General features: G+C 30.5%; 1 protein-coding gene across 1 annotated transcript; it reads right to left on the bottom strand.

The window, feature by feature from the left end:
- Positions 1-1,039: 1,039 nt before the first annotated feature.
- LOC101210864 (polyubiquitin) lies at positions 1,040-3,291 on the bottom strand. The gene is made up of 2 exons (XM_004146797.3): positions 3,021-3,291; positions 1,040-2,192 (listed from the first exon to the last, which is right to left on the bottom strand). Exon 2 carries the CDS (start codon positions 2,190-2,192, stop codon positions 1,275-1,277), a length of 918 nt encoding a protein of 305 aa, XP_004146845.1. The 5' UTR covers positions 3,021-3,291; the 3' UTR covers positions 1,040-1,274.
- Between the last annotated feature and the right edge of the window lie 19,876 nt (positions 3,292-23,167).

The raw sequence follows: 23,167 nt of genomic DNA, 5'->3' as shown, positions 1-23,167 counted from the left end.
AATATTACGTGGTTACTTCAATATTTTCACGTAGATTTCAACTTTGTTAGAGAGGTTGTAGATGAACATCACAACTTTTGCTCTCCTTAAAATGAGGATAGAGAAGAGTTAGGTATCACTTAAATTTCTTGTCATGGAAGGGGAGATAGAAGAAGAAGAGTTGATGATACAAACTTTTTTTTAGATAGAAGGAGACATGTTTTGAATTTGGGTTTTTGTTTATTTCTCTTATCTATTGAATCAATCATATATATAATAATTTAGAAAAAAAGAATCATAAAATTAGATATTTATTTAAATAAATTTTGAAATATATAAATATCTCATTTAGTAAAATTACTCTGAAGCAAACATAATAGTTCAAAATCACTGCTAAATATTTAAACTAAACTAATTCTGTTTTCAATTATCTTAATTTTTCTTTTATTGGTACATCAACATGTCAATTGACCTTATGATTAGTATTTTAGCCCAAGTAAACCATTGTTGGATAAAACATACCAACGATACATTTGATATACCATATTTAGCGTTCAAATTCGTCTTGTTGGCACTATTGTGCATATTATACTTTCACATATATTTGAAATTGCATTGTGAGGAAGTGATGATTCAGTATCAACAATTCTTTTCAGAAGAAATTGATGTACCGATGTTTTTTTTCTTCTCATTTTGGAGTACATTTATTATTGATGTATCGAGTGATGTACTTGAAATAAATTCAGAAATATGATGTATTATATTGACTTATGAACCGCAAATTTACTTCAATTTTGAGGATTGGTGAAGTGATTTTTTCTGAGAAGATTAATAATTTTGCTAATTTTAGTTGGTCCCTAGGGTTGTTTGTTTGATGTTTTCTTCAAAAACAGTTTACATAGTAACTTTAAAATAGAATAAAATTGTCCAGAAGAACATTTTAACAATAGGTCAAGCTAGGACTTCTAACCTTGCTCATTCGAAGATAAGAGTTGGATGGGATTTTATTTTCTCTAAATAAAAGTGTGGAATTGTAGAGTAAAGTTTCTGGACCTTCCTAGAAAATGAACACTTGGAAACATTTCTTTTTCTTAATTGTTATTATTATCAAATCGTTCTTTGTTTATACACAATACTGTGTTATTTATATAACATTCATTTTAGAAGTTGTCCTTGACCCATTAGGCCATATTACAACATATTATATTTTATACCATACTAAAATAAAAGTAGTTTTGGGTCCAGTTTTATTACTACTAAACCATCCCAGGAGGGTCAGAGGGCATCGGAGCCGCCTAAAAGCCACCGCGCAGGCGGAGGACAAGGTGGAGTGTGGACTCTTTCTGGATATTGTAATCAGCCAATGTCCGACCATCCTCCAATTGTTTTCCAGCAAAGATCAGTCTCTGTTGATCTGGAGGAATCCCCTCTTTGTCTTGAATCTTCGCCTTCACATTGTCAATGGTGTCCGAACTTTCGACTTCCAATGTGATTGTCTTCCCTGTTAATGTCTTCACGAAAATCTGCATTCCACCGCGCAATCGGAGCACTAAATGCAACGTTGATTCCTTTTGAATGTTATAATCTGCCAGAGTCCTGCCATCTTCAAGCTGCTTACCAGCAAAAATCAACCTCTGTTGGTCCGGTGGAATACCCTCCTTATCTTGGATCTTAGCTTTCACATTATCAATTGTATCAGAGCTCTCCACTTCCAAGGTAATTGTTTTCCCGGTTAAGGTTTTCACAAAAATTTGCATACCCCCACGAAGACGAAGAACCAAATGCAGAGTAGATTCCTTCTGAATATTGTAGTCAGCGAGAGTTCGACCATCCTCGAGCTGCTTACCAGCAAAAATAAGTCTCTGTTGGTCAGGTGGTATACCTTCCTTGTCTTGAATTTTAGCCTTGACATTGTCAATGGTATCAGAACTTTCCACCTCAAGGGTAATGGTTTTGCCAGTAAGGGTCTTCACAAATATTTGCATCCCACCGCGAAGTCTAAGCACCAAATGGAGTGTAGATTCCTTCTGGATATTGTAATCGGCAAGCGTTCGGCCGTCCTCAAGTTGCTTACCAGCAAAGATAAGCCTCTGTTGGTCGGGTGGAATGCCCTCTTTATCTTGAATTTTTGCCTTTACATTGTCAATTGTATCAGAGCTTTCCACCTCGAGGGTGATTGTTTTGCCAGTGAGAGTTTTTACGAATATTTGCATCTGTTAAGAAACCAATTCAACGCATGGCCTCAGTAAGGTGAAAAGGTCAAAACATAAATAGCTCAAGAACCAAATCTATATACAAACAGTCCAAACAAATTGTTAAATTAGAAGAATTCATGAACAAAATTTTAAAATCTTCAACTTCTCCTTACAATCTTTTTAGCTCTCATTTGGGAAAACCTAACTGTGAATTGAGATTGAATACGGGTTCTTATTTACACAGGAGAAAAGGATAACATTCCAAGATAGCCCAGGAATTGGAAACAAATAAAAATAAAAATGATTATTGTAGAAAAATAGAAAGAGGAAATGGAGAAACTCCAAGAAACCCAAAATCAATAGGGGAGGAAGATAACATGGGAAGCGATACGCAGCAACACGAAAAGCGAAACAGAAATAAAGATGGAACGACAAGGAATTGAACGAATTATACAATCCAGTAACAAGTTAGGAGGGAACTTTAAAATCTTAACTTCTCAATACAATTTTTCAACCAATCATCCCTACTTCACTTCTTGGATCCATCCTAACGGTGTAGAAAATCTCATCGAATCGAATATATAAAAGTCGAGAGAAAAAACCAACTTCTTATTTGCAAAATCGAACACGAATTCAATCGTTTCTTTGTGAAAGATGTGAGAAAACGGAGAAATTAAAACCAGCCCACAAAAACCGTTATAAAATCGAACTACAAGAGAAAAAAACAACAACTCTAAAAAGAAAAGAGATTGAATAACAAAGAAATAAACAAACCCAACTTCAAAAGTCCTTCAAACCCAAGAGATCAACAGAGAAAGAAAAGTAGAAGAAATGAAATATACATACCTTGAGATGAAGAGAGAAGGCGACGAAATGGGAAAAACGAGCTTTAAAGGAAAATCTGGAAGACAAAGGATTAGGGATAAGGAGGGGGTGAATTTATAGGAGCCAAAATGCCAAAATTAAGGGAGGAGGTTTAGAGGAAGAAACGAATTTGAATGGCAGTACTTGGTCTGCAAGCCACGATTTGGAGAACTTCGGTGGGGACTCTAGAAACTTCGGGAAACGTGACACACCTTTATTTTGTGTTTAATTTTAGAACACTCTAATTATGGGGGAAATAGTCCAAAGGGACCTTCTAGGTCTAGGGATTTGAAACCACCTTACCGTTTTTAGGATTGCTTCCTTTCTCACCCTCCCATTTCATACTTTTCCAAAATAAGAGGAATATACCGTTATTATCTTTAGAAATTACGCTTTTCTTCTTCATTTTTATGTATGTATTTGATCTTTTGTATTTGTTTGGTTTTTGTGGTGGATGGAAGGGAAATGAGAAAGAATATGGATATTAGTATAAAGATTGGGGACTTTCCTCAAATCTACCGAATTAGGTGAGATAATTTCAATCAACTTTGATTTGGTTATAAGATGCTCGTATAATGTCAATCCTTTTTATATCTGCTTTGTTATTAGAAATTAAGAAAATCTCCAATTTTTTCTAATCAATGATGATATGTTTGAAGGCGGTTATGGTTTCTAAGATACCAATAGTAACCCGTCAATTAAGGAGTACTTTAGTGTCATTTCCTATTCAAATGGTCCAAAATACTAATTTATCCTTACTCGAGCTTGATCTTCAGCTTATCCTTGAGTACAATGTTGTCTTGAATGAGGTGATTTGAGTCTATTGACTAGTAACATGTGTATGTTAGAGTTGGGAGACGATACAAATGAGTTGCTTAGCATGGATTCCATGTAGAGTCATTAGATGATAATATTAATTTCCCTCCATTTTCCTCCTTTCGTGTCATTAATTGTAACTATAACATTAGGGTAAAGTCACATGATTTGATAAACTAATTACCAATTAATATCTAAATATTAATTACATTTAAAGCAATCCTATAAACACCACCCTATGTTCTTTCCTTATAGATATTAATTAATCTTTTATTATTTTTAATTCCAATAATCTTTTAGCTCTCCCATATTTTAATTCATTCTTTTAGAAAATGATTTTCATTTTTTTTTATGGTTACAAAATCATCTACTAACTAAATAATTTGACAATTCACGTCAATAATAAATAAAGAATTTTTTTTTGCATATCTCTTCTCATTCTACAAATTTAATTCACTATATAAAACTCATTATGTTAATTGAAAAATATCATTCTCTCAAACCTGCAATGTTTGAAACCATGTCATTGGAGCATCACATCAAGTCACGTACAAGTCAACCCATTGAAACAAAAACCAAAATAGAGATCTGAAACACCAAAAGTCATTAGCAAAATTAACAAAGATAAGTATTGGAGTATTGTTGATTAAGGTAGTATACACAATAGTTATCAGAGTAATATCAATAATAGCTTAGTTAAAATTTTGTAGTCGACAAATAATGAACAAAAGATTTTTGTCACGACGATGCCAATTAATAACTACTCATGTTAATTACATTTTAACTACTTAGCAGTTTGGTTTGGAGATTGTCTTTACCCTTGTTTTATAAAAGCGGTTCTAAGATTTACTTTTATTGTATTTCATAATATGGATTGATGGCTATAAGTATACAAATCATTATTAGCAATATGTAAGAAAAAAACACACACATTCCAACAAACTAAAAAATATTTTTTAATAAAAAAATAATAAAAAATATACTATACATATTTGAAAATATCATTAAAAATGTTTGAGTCATTGTGTATATTACACAATACCCAATATCTCTATTAAACAAATAATTTATTGTCACAATTTTTTTTTGATATATTTTTTTAACTCCTCTTAAATTATTTTTTGGAAAAGACATATTTTAAATTTTAATAGAGCTTTGACTATTGACTTGCATAGTACATGTTGTCACTAGTGATAATGAAAATACAAGACTATTATCGCATTATGACGTTGATAATCTAACACGAATGTTAGTGTCATTCGTACTAATTGATAAACACTCATAATATGATAGCATAAACACTCATAATATGATAGCAATAGAAGTAGAATGTACATTTAACGAAGAATAAGTCATGGAAAGAGGACCAATATGTGAAAGTAATTCGATGACTCTTGATGACCAATTAAAGGGTTCAGTGGGCAGTGACGACAAACCATGTGTTAGTGTTAGAAGCGGAAGCATATTGAAAAATTAAGGGCTTGCTCTACTGTCGTCTCATATGAGTCATCTTTGAAGAAATCCAAGTTGGTTATTTGATTTTAAGTAAAAATGATTTAGCAAAGAAACTGTGTGCCTTTGCCGTCAGAAAGAATTTTCAATATTGTGTCGATAGAATGAACAAGAAATTATATGTTTTAACATATGTTAACTTGAGCTATTTGTGGAAACTTAGGGCTATTAAAATGAGAGATTCTGATATGTGTTTAAAGTTTTTAAGTATGTTAATACTCACACATGCCAAAACTTCTTACGAAAACAAGATCATAAGCAAGTTAAGCATTGGGTTGTAACTGAATTGATTAAGTCGAAGTACCAAGATGTTAGTTGTGGTTACAGGCTGAAGGAAATAATTCAAGATTTTCGCAAGGAGTATGAGGTGGATATTACTTATAAGAGGAAGTGGATGACGTGATACGCTGCATTGTTCATGGTAAGAGGACCCTTAGAGAATCTTACAGTTTGTTAGCTCGGTATAGGGAAGTGTTGAAGATTTCTAACCCTAGTACCCAAATACGAGTTAGAGACCGAATTCTATGGTCATTTTAAGTACATGTATATTGAACTTGGGGCTTCCATTAGAGACTTTTTTTTAACTGTATCAGGCCAATAATCGTAGTTGACGCTAGGGGTGTTTACAGTTCGGTTTGGTTCAGTTTGAAGCTAAAACCGCATCAAACCAAAAAAATACAAAAAAAAAATCTCATCCAAAATCTAACTGAACCGCTCATATGTGTCAAACTGAGTCGTAACTGAACCGCTTATGCATAAATATTATAATCGAAATCCTTTATGAACATTATACATAAATAAAAGTCCCACAAAGTTACAAACATAGATTAAATTAATTTGTACAAGACATAGAAGTTTCAAACATTGAAGTCTGAAAGTCCATCAAAATAATTCCTACAAAGTTACACTTATACCGTACCCTAAGTTAGATTTATATATTATTTAATTATATATATATATATATATATATATACACACACATTTAATTTTTTTAAAAAAATAAATGGGTTTGGTTATGTTTTAATTGGTATAATGTCTTAAACCAAACCGAACCGCATAATAATCAGTTTCAATTTAACACAAACAGAATTGAAGTGCATGCATTCGGTTTCAATTTGATTTTGGTTTGGTTGCAATTTAGTTTGTCAATCGGTTCGATTTTCAACTATTTTTTGAACACCCCTAGTTGACACTACAAATTGCTTAGGAAAGTACAAAGGGTATCATGCTTAGAGCAATGTCGGTTGATGCTAATAAACACATATATGCTCTTTGTTGGTTGAGGGATAAAGAGTGATGAATAACAGACGTGGTTCATATGAAGATTACAAGCAACAATCGATGTGGTGAATGGACTAATGTTTGTATTCGACTACTATAAGAGTATTGTTAAAGTCGTCACAACATAGTCTTCTAGATAATTTTCACACGTTGTGTATCCATCGAGCTTAAATTTGATGACAGAGTTCAACAATGGCAACATGCGTGCAAATTTTATATTAGCAGCCAAAATATATCATATTTCAGTTTTATTGGAACAAGTTGGCTCCGTATAGAGGGTATAAAGGTATCTTACGAAAGTAGGGTTGCCAAGGTGCGCCTATGTATACGAAGGTAGTATGCGATTGCTGGAATTTATCTCCTAAAACTCGCAATTTATAAATTACATTCAATAATATGATTATTGAATTATTTATAAGTGAAATACAATATTATAATCTGTAATCCAATAAACTAAGGTCATAAGGCTATCCTGTAGACTTGAACTTTATGTAGAAACATAAATGTGGATCAAGTTCAAGATCATAACCTAAATGGTTCATAGTATATGAATAAGGTTAGACTCCTTATTCTGGTAACACTATGGAGGCATCTTTACCCACAATGTAATATAAAATTTCTATTATCAACATAAAGATTTTTCTAAGCATATGTGCTTAATGTTGAATCATGTACGTCATTTATTTTACAGTAGCAAAATGTCGAAATAAGTAAATATATGATAAAAAAAATATGTGTTATGAATTGAAAAATAACGACATTAAACAAGTGTCAGCATATAAGCATTTATTAAACAGGAACAATGTCATAATAGCACCCTTTCTTGACAAGAATTATGTGTAATGGAACATTTAAACATGAAATGAAATAATTGTCGTCAATAATGAATAAATGACATTTTTTATATGTTGAGTTATAGATAAATGTGACACATTTAAAGCGCCAATATAAGGGTATTAATAACAATGATATCAAGTTATAGATAATGGTGACATATTTATTGCATCAAGGTAAGGGTATTAGTGACATAATCTTGATGTCATCTAAGCATATTTAACGACACTTTTTTTCGAAGTGTCGTTAAATAGCCTTTCTTGACAGTGGCTTCAATGACGCAAAAATTGTGTTGTTGAAACTCTTTACGATGCAAATTTTGTATCGTTAAAACCCAAATTTCTAGTAGTGATGTGACCTGTTTTGTAGTTAGTACAAACTATATGATCTTGAATCATTCATGTAGAGACATGAAAGTACGATATCCTATGTAAAGAGTTTGCATAAGACCGAGCCATTAAATAGTCACTTTTATGTACATTATAACACCATTGACATTTTAAAACTGACTATTGATTTTAATTTAATGATCTATGTAACTTAACCTTTAATCCTGAGCTAACTATGAACTCTTGTTTACATGTGATTATCCTTAAATCTGCATAGGTGAGAGCAACTCATCAACGTTGGCTCAATGTCACATCCCCTTTTGAATTACATGTTAGCTTAGTCTGGGAGGTGGCTTAAAGCCAACTGACATCATTCTCCTCCAATGATACATGTCGACTCTATTAAACCCTTGAACCTCTTATTATAAAATACTTTATATGCAACACCATACAACTAAACTTAGATAACCCATAGTCATACATTAAGTGCAACCTTGAAATAACCCACTTTTAGAAAACAAACCTAATAGAGACATTATAACAAAAAACATATCCAACTAGGATTTACACAACTATAACATCTAGAGCTTACACAAACTGTAAATTATCTAATTCTTACAAAGACATTTACACCATAACAAAATAGACTCAATGTACAACTCCACCAACGTACTGGCAATCGATTTGGGAGTTTTTAGTAAACAAAGGCAGCCTGTTAGGCACCCAGAGCTTGATCTCTATCTGAAAAGTGGGAAATCATTTGAAAGGGTGAGCTATAAAGTCCCGTGAGTGACTAAATTTAAACATGACTTTCTAATAAATCTATGCATGCGATAAATTTTCCAATCATTAGGCCATGTCAGTTAAGCAAAGCATTAATCATAGTCATTATAAAAAAACAGCTTTCTCAACTATTTAGCAAGTATAACTATACAATCTAACAAGCCATTTCTCGTTCATAACACAATATAACTAACATAAATTCTCTACATTATGTAGGATTTTCCTTACACAATTATCATTCCATATCATTACTAGCTTTACGATGTGGTGGACAATGCCCATCACCCCCATCGTCTTTGCCATGGTGGGCTCGCTCATCACCACGACAACATCATTGTTACGAAGCTAAACTTCAAACACAACATAATTTAACTTGTGTGTTCACACGACTCCATACAGCCTCAGGCTTAATAACTTAGTCATTAGAAACTCATAATATCTCATGAAAGCATTTAAGCATGCCTACTTATTCTTTTCTTATGTAAAACTCAACTTGTTCATGGAAATTGAAAATTTATAACAACTTGCTACCACATACTATGTTTAAAACAACATCATTGCACCTATTTCCAACAACTCGTTATTATGTGCTCATACATAACTTCATTAATGTAACACCCCATCCCGAGCACCTGCTTGCTTAATTCGAGATGTGGTGTGAAGTCAACCGACATTATTTTCCTTCTGAATAACACCAGTTGATCCTGACTTCTAAACCTTTTACAATGTTTAACAACTTGAATAAAATCAATATTACGTAGTGAAATAGCATGAGAAACGTACATTAACAGATTATATTACATAACCTTAAAAGAAGTCAAGGCTAAAGGCCATTGATTTTACAAACTATTCTTTTTAAACCAAACGAAAACTGCAACTGCGCTTAACACTTTAACAACCTATGTACATAACATGAGTAAACCTAAGTATTAACCAATAGAGTAGTAAAACTATCTATAACTTTACACAATAGACTTGGAGACAACGGTCAGGCTTACAAGTCACGACCTCTACCTGAAAAGTGGGAATACATTTGAAAAGGGTGAGCTAAAAAGCCCTGTGAGTGACGATTTTATAAAACATGCTTTCAAAACGATTTAACTTTAAGTCCTTGGTTTTTTTCACAAATAAATCATAAAACATATCATTAAAAAATATTTTTGTATTTTTCATTACTAATCACGAATCACACTGATGGAATCATAGACACTCTAGTGGACCCACATCCTGTGATATGATATTTACGAGATAGAAGCTAGGCATCAATAGTGTCCTCGTTCATTATAGCTAGAATGTGATAGAAACTAGATGTTCGTGTAGGCCCTCATCTCTTGAGATGGAACTAAGCATTTGTAGAACTCTCAGCTCATTAATCTATGTCCCAATGATAGGATACTAGATATCTATTGAATACCATTATCAAAGGAACCTCTGTGCACATGTTATATCCCCCAAATGGTTGCTATATATATCTGACGATATAGTCTAGAACATGCTTAAATACTTTGAAAAATTATCATAAACATGCTTGTTTAATTTTGTTTGTTTACATTAAGAAATACATGCTTATCAAATAATTCAAATTTCATGCTTTGGAAACACCTTCTAAATCAGTATACTCAAATATTCATACATCAGAACTTACTTAATGTTGGAATTTTTGTCCTAAAACTCATAGATTGTAAATATAATACATTGACCATTATTAATAAAGTGTTGTAATTATAATTTCAATAAATGTTATTGATTATATTATTAGTTTTTTTTTAATAACCCAAATCCAATAAACTAACATTCTAAGTTGTTTGTGAGTCTTGAATAGTATGTAGAGACATACAAGCATCAATGTTTGAGATCAACTTAAAGGGTCTATAGTACAGGGATAAAGTTGGATACCTTATCCTCATAACACTATAGATACAACTCACTTTGTACATGATACAAACACAATGATCCAGCGAGTTCGTGTAGGTGACATGCGAGTAAGGGTATCCTATGTAATGAGTTTGTATAAGACCAGACCACAAAATAGTAACCACTAGATGTAACTTCGTTATCTAGTTAGGTTTTTATTTCATTAGGATGACCTAGGTAACTTAGTATTAATCCTGAGTGTATTATGAACTTCTGTTTGCAAGAGATTGTCTTTTATTTGTACAGATGAGAGTAGCCAGATTGCCAACTCAATATGCTTAACATTTTGGAGACAAGACCGAGCGGAGAGTTGGAAACATAATTATACAATATGGAATTCACTCATGCCCTACTTTATGGTAAGTAGATGAGTATTCCTTTAAATGGTGTCTCCAGGACTTAAACAAAGGTCATACCCTCTCTATGGCACGAGAGGAGTTTATGTTTATTGGTTGGACCACAAACAAATTCTTCGTTAGAGAAGCATTGATATTTAAGGACTAAGGTAACCTAGGGGTAAAACGGTAATTTGACCAAGTTGGTGTTATGAACACTCGTGAAGGACTAACTTACTTTTATTGGTCTATATCCGTGGACTCAAAAATATGTCTACAATGAGAAGAGTTCAGTTGTGAGTCTCTAGAGAAGTGTACACACGGTTAATGAATATTGATTAACGTGATTAAGGAATTTAGCTAATTAATCTCATATCGTTGTAGCTTCTGATTTGTAGGTCAATTAGGTCTCCTTCCTAGCTCGTAAAGGGTAATGAGATTTATTTATTGGTGGTAATTTGAAACGTTCAAATTTACTTTGGAAATTAATATAATGTATGATGATACATTATAATATAAAGTTTATATTTTAATCAAACTTTATTATATAAATTTAATTTTAGATATGATTCAAAATTAATTTATGAAAAATAAAATATTTGAATGAGTTCAAATATTAATTTAATGTGAATTGCATTCATATTAAAATTATTGGTTATGAGATAAATTTATATTTGAATATGATTCAAATCTAATTTAAGTTAAATATAACATATTTAATTTAGCTATTAATTAAGGGGGATTTTTAAAAATAGAAAAATTGAGAAACTATTTACGGCTCATAGTAAAATTTTAATCCAAGCACAAAATGGATAACTAAAATTTTAATCCAAGACCAAAGTATCCATATTTTTTTGGTATAGAGTGTAAATACTTTCCATTTTCTTCTATTAATGTAAATTTCCCATTAATCAATAGTTTATTTAATTTGATTTGATTAAATTACTTTAAAACTATAAGATATTTGTGAGATATTCATTAAATATGATTTAAATGAAATATTAATTAAATATAATATAATTAATTATTAATTGATTAGTGAATTAACTAATTAACCAGTTGATTTGAAATTTCTATTAATTTAATATTTTTAAATTAATAGAATCACATGATTCTCTTCTACTGCCTCAAGAAAGGAAATTATAAATATGTAAAAGAAAAACATTTTTTCTTAATCAAGTCAATGTTTTTGCTCTCTACAAAAATAGTTTCTCACTAAACATTTTTCCATTCTGATTGGTTCCCACAAACCAGTTTCATCCCAGAGGATATGAAGATCTCCGACAGGTGGTGTCCCAATTTGAAATTTTAGTAGATTCAGAGGCGTCAAACTAAGTAAGTTTTTTTCCTTCTCTAATCTATAATTAAAAAGCATGCTTAGCGTTTAAGTTATAAGTTTTTGTATAATTTTGCCAATGCATTGGTATTTTCGGATTCTCAAATTAAATTGAATAATGGTTCTGTAAAACCTTTCGTTGCCAATGACTTTTATCCCTTCACTTAAAACCTTTGATAACAAATCATATTTGTAAATCAACTTTAAACTCATTTTGTCACTCATAGATAGTAGCTTAAACTCTTGGTCTGTAAACTTGTCCAATCTCCTCTTGATTTGAAATAACAGAAAATAATTTCATATAATTCCCTTTAATCATAAAAACATCAAAACTTTACTTAAAACTTCTCAAAATATCAAAAACATCCATTTGGCATGGTTGGTGCACATGGGGTGAGTGGCATGGCTAACACGCCCGCGCATGGCCTGGGCAGTCCAACTGTGTGCTAATCTCACAAGGGGTCTTGCCCATGTGTGCCTAACGCATCTCGCATGGCCATCTTACGAGCATCCAACGCATCTTGCATGGTCGTTGTGCACGTGTAGAGCTTATCGGATGCTTGCATGGCCGCGCACTCATGGATGTGGCTTACCTTGCGCGTAGGCGATGCATCCAACCCATACTCAACTGTCCTTGCTAACCTCTTTCAACCACAAATTCATTCCCATCTCGTCTAACAATCCATGACTTTCGGCCAACCACGTACACTACCAAGAAATCACTTTTTTGGCCATAACCTTAACTTCACTTTAGATTTTAATAATGTAAACTCCACAACTCAAATGAAAATATTTCCTTCTACAAAGTTTTTGAAAAATGTTTTAACTTTCTTACCTCAAAATTTCAGCTATAAACTCTTCATAATGAGTTCTTTAGACGCCTTGAAGCAAAAGCTGCTCAGATTTCTCCTAAGAATGACCTTTCTCTCTTGTTGGCGAAATGCTTAATTTTGAAGGTACACCTTGAAAGTGAGCGACTCTTTAAATTTTTCCAAAAAGGTTGAGGTGGAATTTATTATCCATTTTTTTGGGTAAGTTGTGGAATTTACTTATAGGTTGAATTGGATGGATGAAATTATTTAGGACGTTGATTCTACGTTTGTTTATGTTTAGGACTTGATTTATTGGTTTTAGTTCGATTGAAGAACTTACATAAACTTGAGGTAATGGATTTTCTACTGGACTCAACAATAAAAATTAAGATGTATCGACTGTATGTATTGTAATGTTATATCTAAACTGAATTGGGATGACGGTTATGATGTATGTTTGGATGTGAACTTAATGTGTAATGTCTACTGTGTTGACTGGGAGAAATTTATATATACATGTATGGATTGATGTGGATGTGGAATGACTGAAACTCGTAGATGTTTCCTATATAGGGGTAGTTTTGAACTGGTGTGTTTTGGTTTAGACTAAATGTATGATATTGTTATGGTTGTGTTCTTGTGAGCTAAGGAGACGTCATGGTTGTGCCCTTGTAGACTGAGGAGGATATTATGAATATTTAGTTTGTTGACTGATGTACTGTTATGTTTCTGACTAACCTTGGGCTAAATTAGAGTAAGACGACTGTTTGGGGTTAAATGAGGAGTTTATGTGATGAGGATATTTAACTGAACTGTGAATGACTGTTAAGATATTTAAAATGGACTGAGGGGAAAGTTATTAGTTTCCTATTGGGTAGTTACCTTGCCGGTGTCCTACGGGATCACCACCCCTTTGTGCATCCTTCGGGAGCACTAGACTAATATGTGCATCCTTCAGGATCACAAGACTGATATGTGCATCCTTCGGGAGCACTAGACTGATACGTGTTTCTGCAGAACACTAGACTGATTATGTGTCATTCGGGGCGTTAGACTAATTGCATGTATCATACGGGATCACAAGACTGTGACTGTGCAGGGTACTCCATAGAGAGCTAATAGTTTATTTACCCCTAATGAGACCAGTAGCGGGTCTCTTATTGAGTATGTTTATACTCACCCCTTTTATGTTTAACTTTTTCAGGCAAAGGTAAAAAGGGTGGCAAACCGGCGAGGATTGCCATAGGGAATATTTTAATTTGCTTCCGTTTTATGTTTTTCTTTTTTTTCATTAGTACATGAGGTTGTTTAAAATATTTTGTGATGAAATTGAGTTTACGAACTGTTATTTTGTAAACAGTACTTTTAAAGTTTTGGTTATTTGAAATAGGGCTTGACTTAAGTTTGTTTTCTTTGATCGTATGATTTCTAATGAATTTTACTACATTTTGTGTCAATCAAGGTCTCTTTGTCAAAATTAATGACTTCGACTTAGTTAGAAAAGTTGGGTCGTTACAAATAATATTTCATTAATTAGACTATATATGGAAGGAAACTTCTCACCTTAAGAAAATAATGAGGAATTATTACAATTTCTCAAAATTTATCCTAGGTTAGTCTTCGAATAAAGAATTTTTTTTAAAACATTAATTAAATTCATTTTTTCTTGGGATCATATCTTAGACTTCCAAAGTTGTGATTCCTCACCTCAAGAAATCTAGAAAATCGGACTCCCAAATTTCTTAGATTCCATTATAGGATTTTATTTAAAGAAAATGGTTAAGTTATTAAAAAAGATTGATTTAGAAAACTTTATGAAATTATAGATTAAATTTTGAAAATTTAAAAACATTAAAACTAAATTATAACATTATAGATAAAATTTGCTAAATGATTAACAAAGAGTTTTTTTTTTTTAAAAAAAAAAAGCATAGAGACTTTTAAATTGGAATAATTTTAAAACCTTGAAAATTTTAAAATACAAAAAAAAAAAAAGTTACCTTTTAAGTACATATAACAATAATCATTATGATATTAATGTGAATAAGTAAAATAAAAGAAAACATAATCAAGTAAATAAAATAAGGAAAGAAAAAAAAAGTAGTGATAGAAAGAAATATAAAGTAATAATAATAAGATAGTTAATTTTACTTTTTATTTTTATTTGTCAAAAAATTTATTTAAACCCTATTCACCCATGTAAGGTTACCATACTCATCCAACAAGGCCATAAACTTAATTTTTATTTTATATTTTGCCACAAGTTCAATTGTCCATTTACATTTTTCTTAGTTTTCAATTTCATGTTAATTAGATGAAATTAGAGTGTTTCATTATGATTCTCTTCTGTTGCCATGCTCGTATTTCTATCAGCAATACAATTAGATGACAATTAGATGACAATATTGTAGAGTGCATCAATGCAGTTTTGAAAGATGCGCTGGCACTATCTTATATTTGAATAATAATGATATAATTCTCTACTGGTCATTCCTTCTCTCCATATTTTTAGAAAGAAGAATAAAGATTAAGAGCTAAAAAAAAAAATCTTATGCCTTTTTTTCTTTTTCTCTATTATATAGGGAGAAGAAAAAAACTAAAGTTTTTTTTATATAAAAATAATAATAAAAGTAAAAGAAAGCCAAAAATTTTTTTAAAAAATCTTATACAATTTTTTCATTCTCTCTGTCTTTAAAGAAAAATAGAAAAGAAAAGAAAGATCAAATCCCAAAGAAAATTACTCATCAATGAGGTGCGGATCCTTGAGAGTAAAACCCTGCCACATGCAACCTTTAACAAAGTCTATTTCAACAAGAAATTTGATTTGGTAAAGAGAAATAAAAAAAAAAGTACTGAAACAAAAATAAAAAATGTAAAGACACTAACCTAATGAAATGAATAAAAAAAACTACATTTTGGAGAAATTTTTCTTCGATTTCGGAGAGATTCTTCCAAAAAAATATTTTTTTTGTAAGAACTTTTTTTCTCCTCGAAGAATTCTTTGTCTAAGAAACTCCTCTTTTTTCCAAATGACAAAGGTTCCTATTTATAGACCCGGAATGTACCACAAATTAGGAAAAAGTAATAAGAATAAAATTAAATTTTGATATTATGTTAATAAAACAAATTTTCATTTTCCTAAAATAAATTAAATGAGATATTTTGAGATTTTGTAAAAAATAAATTAATACATCAAATGAATATTAAAATACTTTTATTTAAAATTAATTTTTTTTCCTAAAATGTTTTAGTAAGTCAAAATTGATACTAGAATATTTTATTTAAAACAAATTTATTTATTTTTTCTTAAAATAGTACAAATAAGATATATGTGATATTAAAATAATAAATTGATTTATTTTTATTTTATAAAATAATAAAAATGAGATATTATAAGATATTATGTTATTACAATTTTTTTTACTTTTTTAAAAAATAAATAAATAAAATTTTAGCCAATATTACTAATATTATTTTAAAAGAAAATTATTACATTATTTTTTCCTACATTCAGTCTCGATCAAACACAACCCCAAGATCGCCAGAGAGCTCTTCAATTCCCTCAATCTCTAAATCTCGTTCGAACAACACCAAGTTTGGCTCCATGATTACTCTTCTATCTTTAAACTCATCTGAAGTTACTCAAGGCTGCTCGAGATTCCACTTCTCAAATGCTTTCTATCTTCCCTTTCGTCAGGCAAGATCGAGCCTAAACCTCTCTACCTCGAGATTCCTTTTCCAAGGCACTTGTTCTACTTTGCTAACTCCAAAATGACATCCCGATTCATTTAACTTAGCCTGAGACCTATGAATAATTCTTAATTGTTCCCAACACTTGATAAACAAACAAAATAAGAGGTACGTGCATTACACCCAATATGCCTCCTAATTCATGGGTAAGACTGGATGGATAGTTGGGGACATATGGTGTAAGATGAAATTCACTCCTAACCTCTTTAGAGTCAATAGATAGATTGTTCCCTTATGTACCAAATTTAGGTCTTGAACAAGAGGCCTCACATTTTCATTGGCTTGAAAGGTATTCGGTTTATAGGTTGGAGTTTAAACTAGTTTTTCATTAGAAGATCAATGGTACTTAAGGAACAAGAAGTAATCTCAAGGGTAAAACGGTAAATTGATCTAAATGAGATTATGAACAACTTGTGAAGGGTTAACTTACTAAACATGGTTATATATCAGATGAATATAAAAATATCTATTATGAGGGGAATGCAACTATAAGACTTTAGTGGAATAAACAAATGTTGATTAGCTTGATCTAAAAGAGTTTATTAGTTAATATGGATTGTTGGAGCCTATGATCTATAGGTCTACTAGGTCTCTCTACTAACTTATTGGTATAATAAAATTTAGAACAAGATGATAAAAAAATTTGAATAGTTCGAATTAATTTTTAACGAATTTTTTTAGTATAAAATGATATTGAAATAAGATTTAAATATCAAAAAGTTCAAATTACTTCAATTAGATTGATCGGGTTTGATATAATATTATTATTTTATTAATATTAATTAATTAGATTAATTAATACAAAATTAAAAAGAAATATTTTTAGAAAATCAATTTTGAAAAATCAAATTGAAATTGAATTTCTTGAAGAGGTGAGATTTTTTCTATTTCTTCCACCTGTTGATTCCTTGGATGAAGTGTCACAATTTTGATAATCTTAATTCACTTATAAATATTGAAGTTGTTGCTCAATTGTAGTTAGGTTTTTGGTGGAGATTGGATGCAAATTTTGAAGATTTTTTGAAAAAATTCATATTCTTACTCTTTAAAATCTCATCAAAATCGATCACCGATTCAATTCCACAATCGTGTTCTGTAACCAAAGAATGGTGGAGAGAATTTTGTGGTCGTCTAAGGCTTGGAATCAATAAAAACCATCAAGAATCGCAGGAGAATTTCAAATTTCAAGTAAGTGTTCTTGAATTTATATGTGAGAATTTGCACTAGATATCAAAATCTTTCAATAAAATTAAGTCCTTATCACCTCTATTTAGCTGATTACTGCATCTGTTTAATTATTTGGCATCCATTTGGCTAATGCCTTAATTAATGAATGTGTTCTGGATTAATTATTTGGCCTCCATTTAGGTGCTGCTGATTACTGCATCTGTTTAATTATTTGGCATCCATTTGGCTAATGCCTTAATTAATGAATGTGTTCTGGATTAATTATTTGGCCTCCATTTAGGTGCTATGTTAATTATGTTAATTATTTCATTTGGTTAATTAATTAAATGATGTGTTAATTATTTGATTGATGTCTTAATTATTTAACACCCATTTGGCGATTTAATTATTTGCTATCTTTTTAATTATCTAGGCACCCATTTTACATTATGTGTTAATTGTGTGTATCCATTTGGTATCTTGCTTTAATAATTATCCATTTGGCATATGTGTTAATTATGCATTTGAAAATAACTATTCATTTGACATACTCTCTTAATTATGCATTGTTAATTAATTAGCACAATGTATTTGACAGTTTTAATTTTTGGCATCCTCCACTGTGAGCTAATTGTTTGCATATTGTTAATTATTTTGACACTCATTTGGCATCTTATGTCAATTACTCATTCAAATTATTTGTATTTTGTATTAATTAATTAATCAACGTGCATATTGCTAAAATTATTTAACATCCATTAACTACTGTGATTATTTATTGACATCTTGCATTAAACTTACTTTGGCATTCTGCAGTTAATTATTATTTCACCCATTTGACATCCTCGTTTAATTATCCATTACTCTGGTCTGACCTAATTAATTATTTTGCATATTTATGAATTAATTAATTATTTTTTATATTTCTGAATTAATTAATTATTTTGCTTATTTCTGTTTGTGCATTAATGAATTATTTTGCATCTTTCTGCATTAATGAATTATTTTGCATCATTCTGTATTAATTAATTATCTTGCATGTGCTGTATTAATTAATCATCTTGTACATTTTGCATATTGCTTACATTATCATGTATTTGTTTAATGTATTTATTTTATCTCAACATATTACCCTTCAAGTATTTTTCAAATTTCATAATGTTTTGTTCATTGTTATTATTCATTTTCCAATTGAAATATAAAAATGTAAATTGGAGAAAAATATTGTTTTTTTATGAATTTTATAATTTAAATTTCATGAATACATGAAATTTTTCTGTTTGAAATTTAATTAATAAATTGTTTTTAAATAAACACATTTCATATTTTAAATGAGACTGAGTAGTGTTTTCCATGAATTTATTAATTCTTAGATACATGAAAATTCTCATTAAACACATATGATAGATATTAAAATATCAAATTTTGGTGTCTTAATATTCTTAAGGTGAATAAAAAAATCTTTTAAAACAAAAATAAACTTCATTTTTCTAATGGCTCCTATGCCAGCCATAATCATCAATTCATGCATAGGTTTTACTTTCTTCGATATGAATTGATAAACATGAGACATTTAAACAAAACCTAAATAAAAACTTTCTTTTGTGAACCTCTATAATTTAATTTAAAAGATAAAATTGGGTAACCATTTTGTGGGTGTTGTAGGGTGCTAACACCTTCCCTACACACAACTGACTCTCGAACTTAAATCTCTAAATGTACGCAAACCATTTTTTTCTTTTTTTGGGTGACCAATCACACCCTAATGTGGTTGGTGGTGACTCCAAAATTATTTATTAAAATTAATTAAATGGGAGGTCGGCTGCTCCGCGTAGCGATCACGTCGCGACAAATCGTACACTAATTATTTATAATCAATAATAAGTAGATTGGTAAGGCATTCAACCATATTGTAAAAAGTATTCTAATGGGTTTTTTTTTTTCTATTAAGAAATAAAAAAATATAAATAAAACTAAAAATTGAAAGACGAAACAGATAAATTTTCTAGTTAATTAGATAAGAGACTATAGTTTAATTACATTTTGAAAAATTAGTTGCATTATTTCAACTACATTAGGTTACGATATTTGCAATATGCTAAATAGAGGTGATAAGGGCTTAATTTTATTGAAAGATTTTGATATCTAGTGCAAATTCTCAAATATAAATTCAAGAACACTTACTTGAAATTTGAAATTCTCCTGCGATTCTTGGATTCTTGATCGTTTTTATTGATTCCAAGCCTTAGACGACCACAAAAGTCTCTCCACCATTCTTTGGTTACAGAACACGATTGTGGAATTGAATCGGTGATCGAAATTAATCAGCGTAGTAATCAAGCAGTAATCAAATAGTCAAATGAGTGTCAAATTAATTAACTACTACCTTAAATGGATGCCAAATAATTAAACAGATGCAAAACAACTAATTAATTAGGGTAGCAATCAAATAGTCAAATGGGTGCCAAATGATTCAAATGATACAAATAATTAAAAGATGTGAAATGAGTGCCAAATGATTAACACAACAACTAATTAATGAGGGTTTAAATGAATAATTAAGACAGCACCCAAATGGGTGCCAAATAATTAAGCTAGTATCATCCACTTGAATAAGAAAAAAAAGAACTTACAGGGTCTGCCTTAAATGCAAAATGTTCTGGGTTGATCCTCTTCTCCTCTTCCAAAAAAATTTCTTTTACGTGTCTCTCTTCTCTATCAAATAATCCTCCTAGCAAAAAAAAAATTTACCCTTACTTGAATCTTCTCATTCTCTTTTTATAAGGCAATGTCTCATTTTTTAGATAGAAGTGGAGTAGGTTTAGATAGTGAAATGAAGTACAGTAGAGAAAGGGGAAGAATGTGGAAGAGTGGGAGAACGTGAGAGATTGCGGAAGAAGGTAGAAGAGTGGGAGAACGTGAGAGATTGCGGAATAAGGTGGAAGAGTGGGAGAACGTGAGAGATTGGGAGAAAGTGGGAGGGTTGTGACCGAGGAAAACAAGGGATGGTTGAGAAAAATAGGGAGAAGAAAAAAAATCTTTACTTTTAATTTTAAATATGTTTTTGTTTTTGTTTTAAAACATAAATTTAAAAATTAAGAATTTAAATTTTAGAATTTAAGTTCAAATTCAAATTCTTTTAAAAGAATAATAAATAAAAAAAATAAAAAGGCAGGACAAAATACGGTATCTACACGGTTTATGATAAATAACTATTATATTAAAAGGTGGAAGGTAAATTAATAATAGGAAATTTGCACTCGACATCAAGATCTTTCAATAAAACTAAACTCATATCACATCTATTTAGTATATGCAAATATGGTAAAAATTATTAATAATATTGGACAAATAAAAAATTATAATTTATTTGTATAGATACCAAAGTTACCCCCTTTCCTTCTTCCTAACCTCATCAGATAAAAAATCATACACATCGCCTACGTGCTTGAACGCCTCTTCAAAATTGAAATATGGATTCTTATTTGGATACAACTATATTGTTTCTTTAACATGTTAATGTGAGCGAATGACTCAACTTGAAGAGTCGGAGGACACTCAAGGAATATGAAAGGAAGTGAGGATTTTGGTGGCACGCATTAAGGTTTGGATCGAGGAGATGGACTCGCTTGGAGTACTTGAGAGCAGACTTGAGATTGAAATCTCTGAACCTCTTCTATGCCAGTTCTTTGAGACTCCAAGCTTCTGATTTCTTTTTGGTTAGTCCATTCATATTGACAGAGCGACGGCGACGGTGGTGGAAGAGAGAGTTTCTAATCAGATTTTGCTGCCTTTAGAATACAAACGAGGAAAAAGAGAATGATGTATCACATGGAGCTCTGATCCACTTTGTTGGACTTGAAAATTTCGTGACGATTAGAAGGTAAAGATGACAATCAGAAGACAATCAAATTAAATGATTATTTTAAAAGGTTAACTAAAATTAAAAAAAAATTAAAAAGTAGAATGTCACGATCAGATGATAATCAAATGTCTATTTCAAAAAGCCAACTAAAATTGGAAAAAAAAAAGGTAATCAAAGGATAATCAGAAAGTAATCAAGTGATACAATTTCAATATTTTTGTCGTTGTGTTTAAGCTTCCAATGGTCATTTTTCATAGTGTTAATGAGGTGATCGACAATGTTATATAGATTACAAAAATGAAGAATAATAAAAAATTTACTTAGAAATTAACAAAAAAAAATGTAAGGTAATCAAATGATAGTCATAATGTAAAAGAACAAATTCTTAGCAATTGACAAAAAAAATGGAAGGTTTATATGATAATATGGTGGTAATAAAAAACTACTTAATAATTGACAAAAGATGAAAGATAATGAGAAGGTTATCGATAAACTAGTTGATAATTATAAAAAAAGGCCAATAGATAGTAAATGATCTCACGTTAAATTAAATAATGATGAGATGGTAAATCACTATCATTAACAATTAGATAATAATGTACATCAAATAGCATTCAGACAACAATCAAATAGTAATCGATATCATTGATAATTAGTGGTAATAAGATGCCAATCAGATAGCAATTAGACGATAATCACATTTTTAACTATGAAGACATTTTGGTCATCCAAAAATTTCAATTGGGTTGGGCTTTATAATTTGTCATTCCTGCAAAATTTAAAATGTTAGGCATGTTGGCTTTTTGGCCCTTAATCTCAAATTAATTTATTTTAATTATTTAGTTAATTTATGTTTTGATGATAACAAATCTGATTTTTTTATTGACAATTTTATTAATTTGAATAGACCATATCGTAGAGCTTGGAAAAATGATTCTAACGCCTCTTGAATCACCCAAATCGAAGTTCAAACGAAAAAAATATTGCTAAAAGAAGCTTAACAGAAAAATACCCGAGATGGTAACATGGCGATCAAGCATTCAATTTGAACCAATTAGAGAAAGCCACTTGGAGCAATGGAGGAGTAACAAATGTGGCTTTTGGTTATGTTTTATTAGCTTTTTATAAAGAAAATGAATTTAAAAAGAAAATGACTTTAATATTATTATTTTTCCTTGTGTCTAACGGCTAGTTTTTTTTTTAAATTGTGATGTTGCTTTATTGGTTTCTTTTTAAACAAAGTATTTTGAAAAGACATATTATTATATTATTATTTGTATTGTGTCTAACGGCTAATTAAGTTTAAATCTCAACCATTCATTTTTCTTTTACTTATATCTAATGACCCAAAATGATTTTGAATTTTTTTTTCCTCTGTTTTTAAATAGTTCACTT

This window comes from Cucumis sativus, chromosome 3, assembly GCF_000004075.3.
Source record: "Cucumis sativus cultivar 9930 chromosome 3, Cucumber_9930_V3, whole genome shotgun sequence".
Taxonomy (NCBI): Eukaryota; Viridiplantae; Streptophyta; class Magnoliopsida; order Cucurbitales; family Cucurbitaceae; genus Cucumis; species Cucumis sativus.
This window is presented reverse-complemented; position numbering and strand designations above follow the sequence as displayed.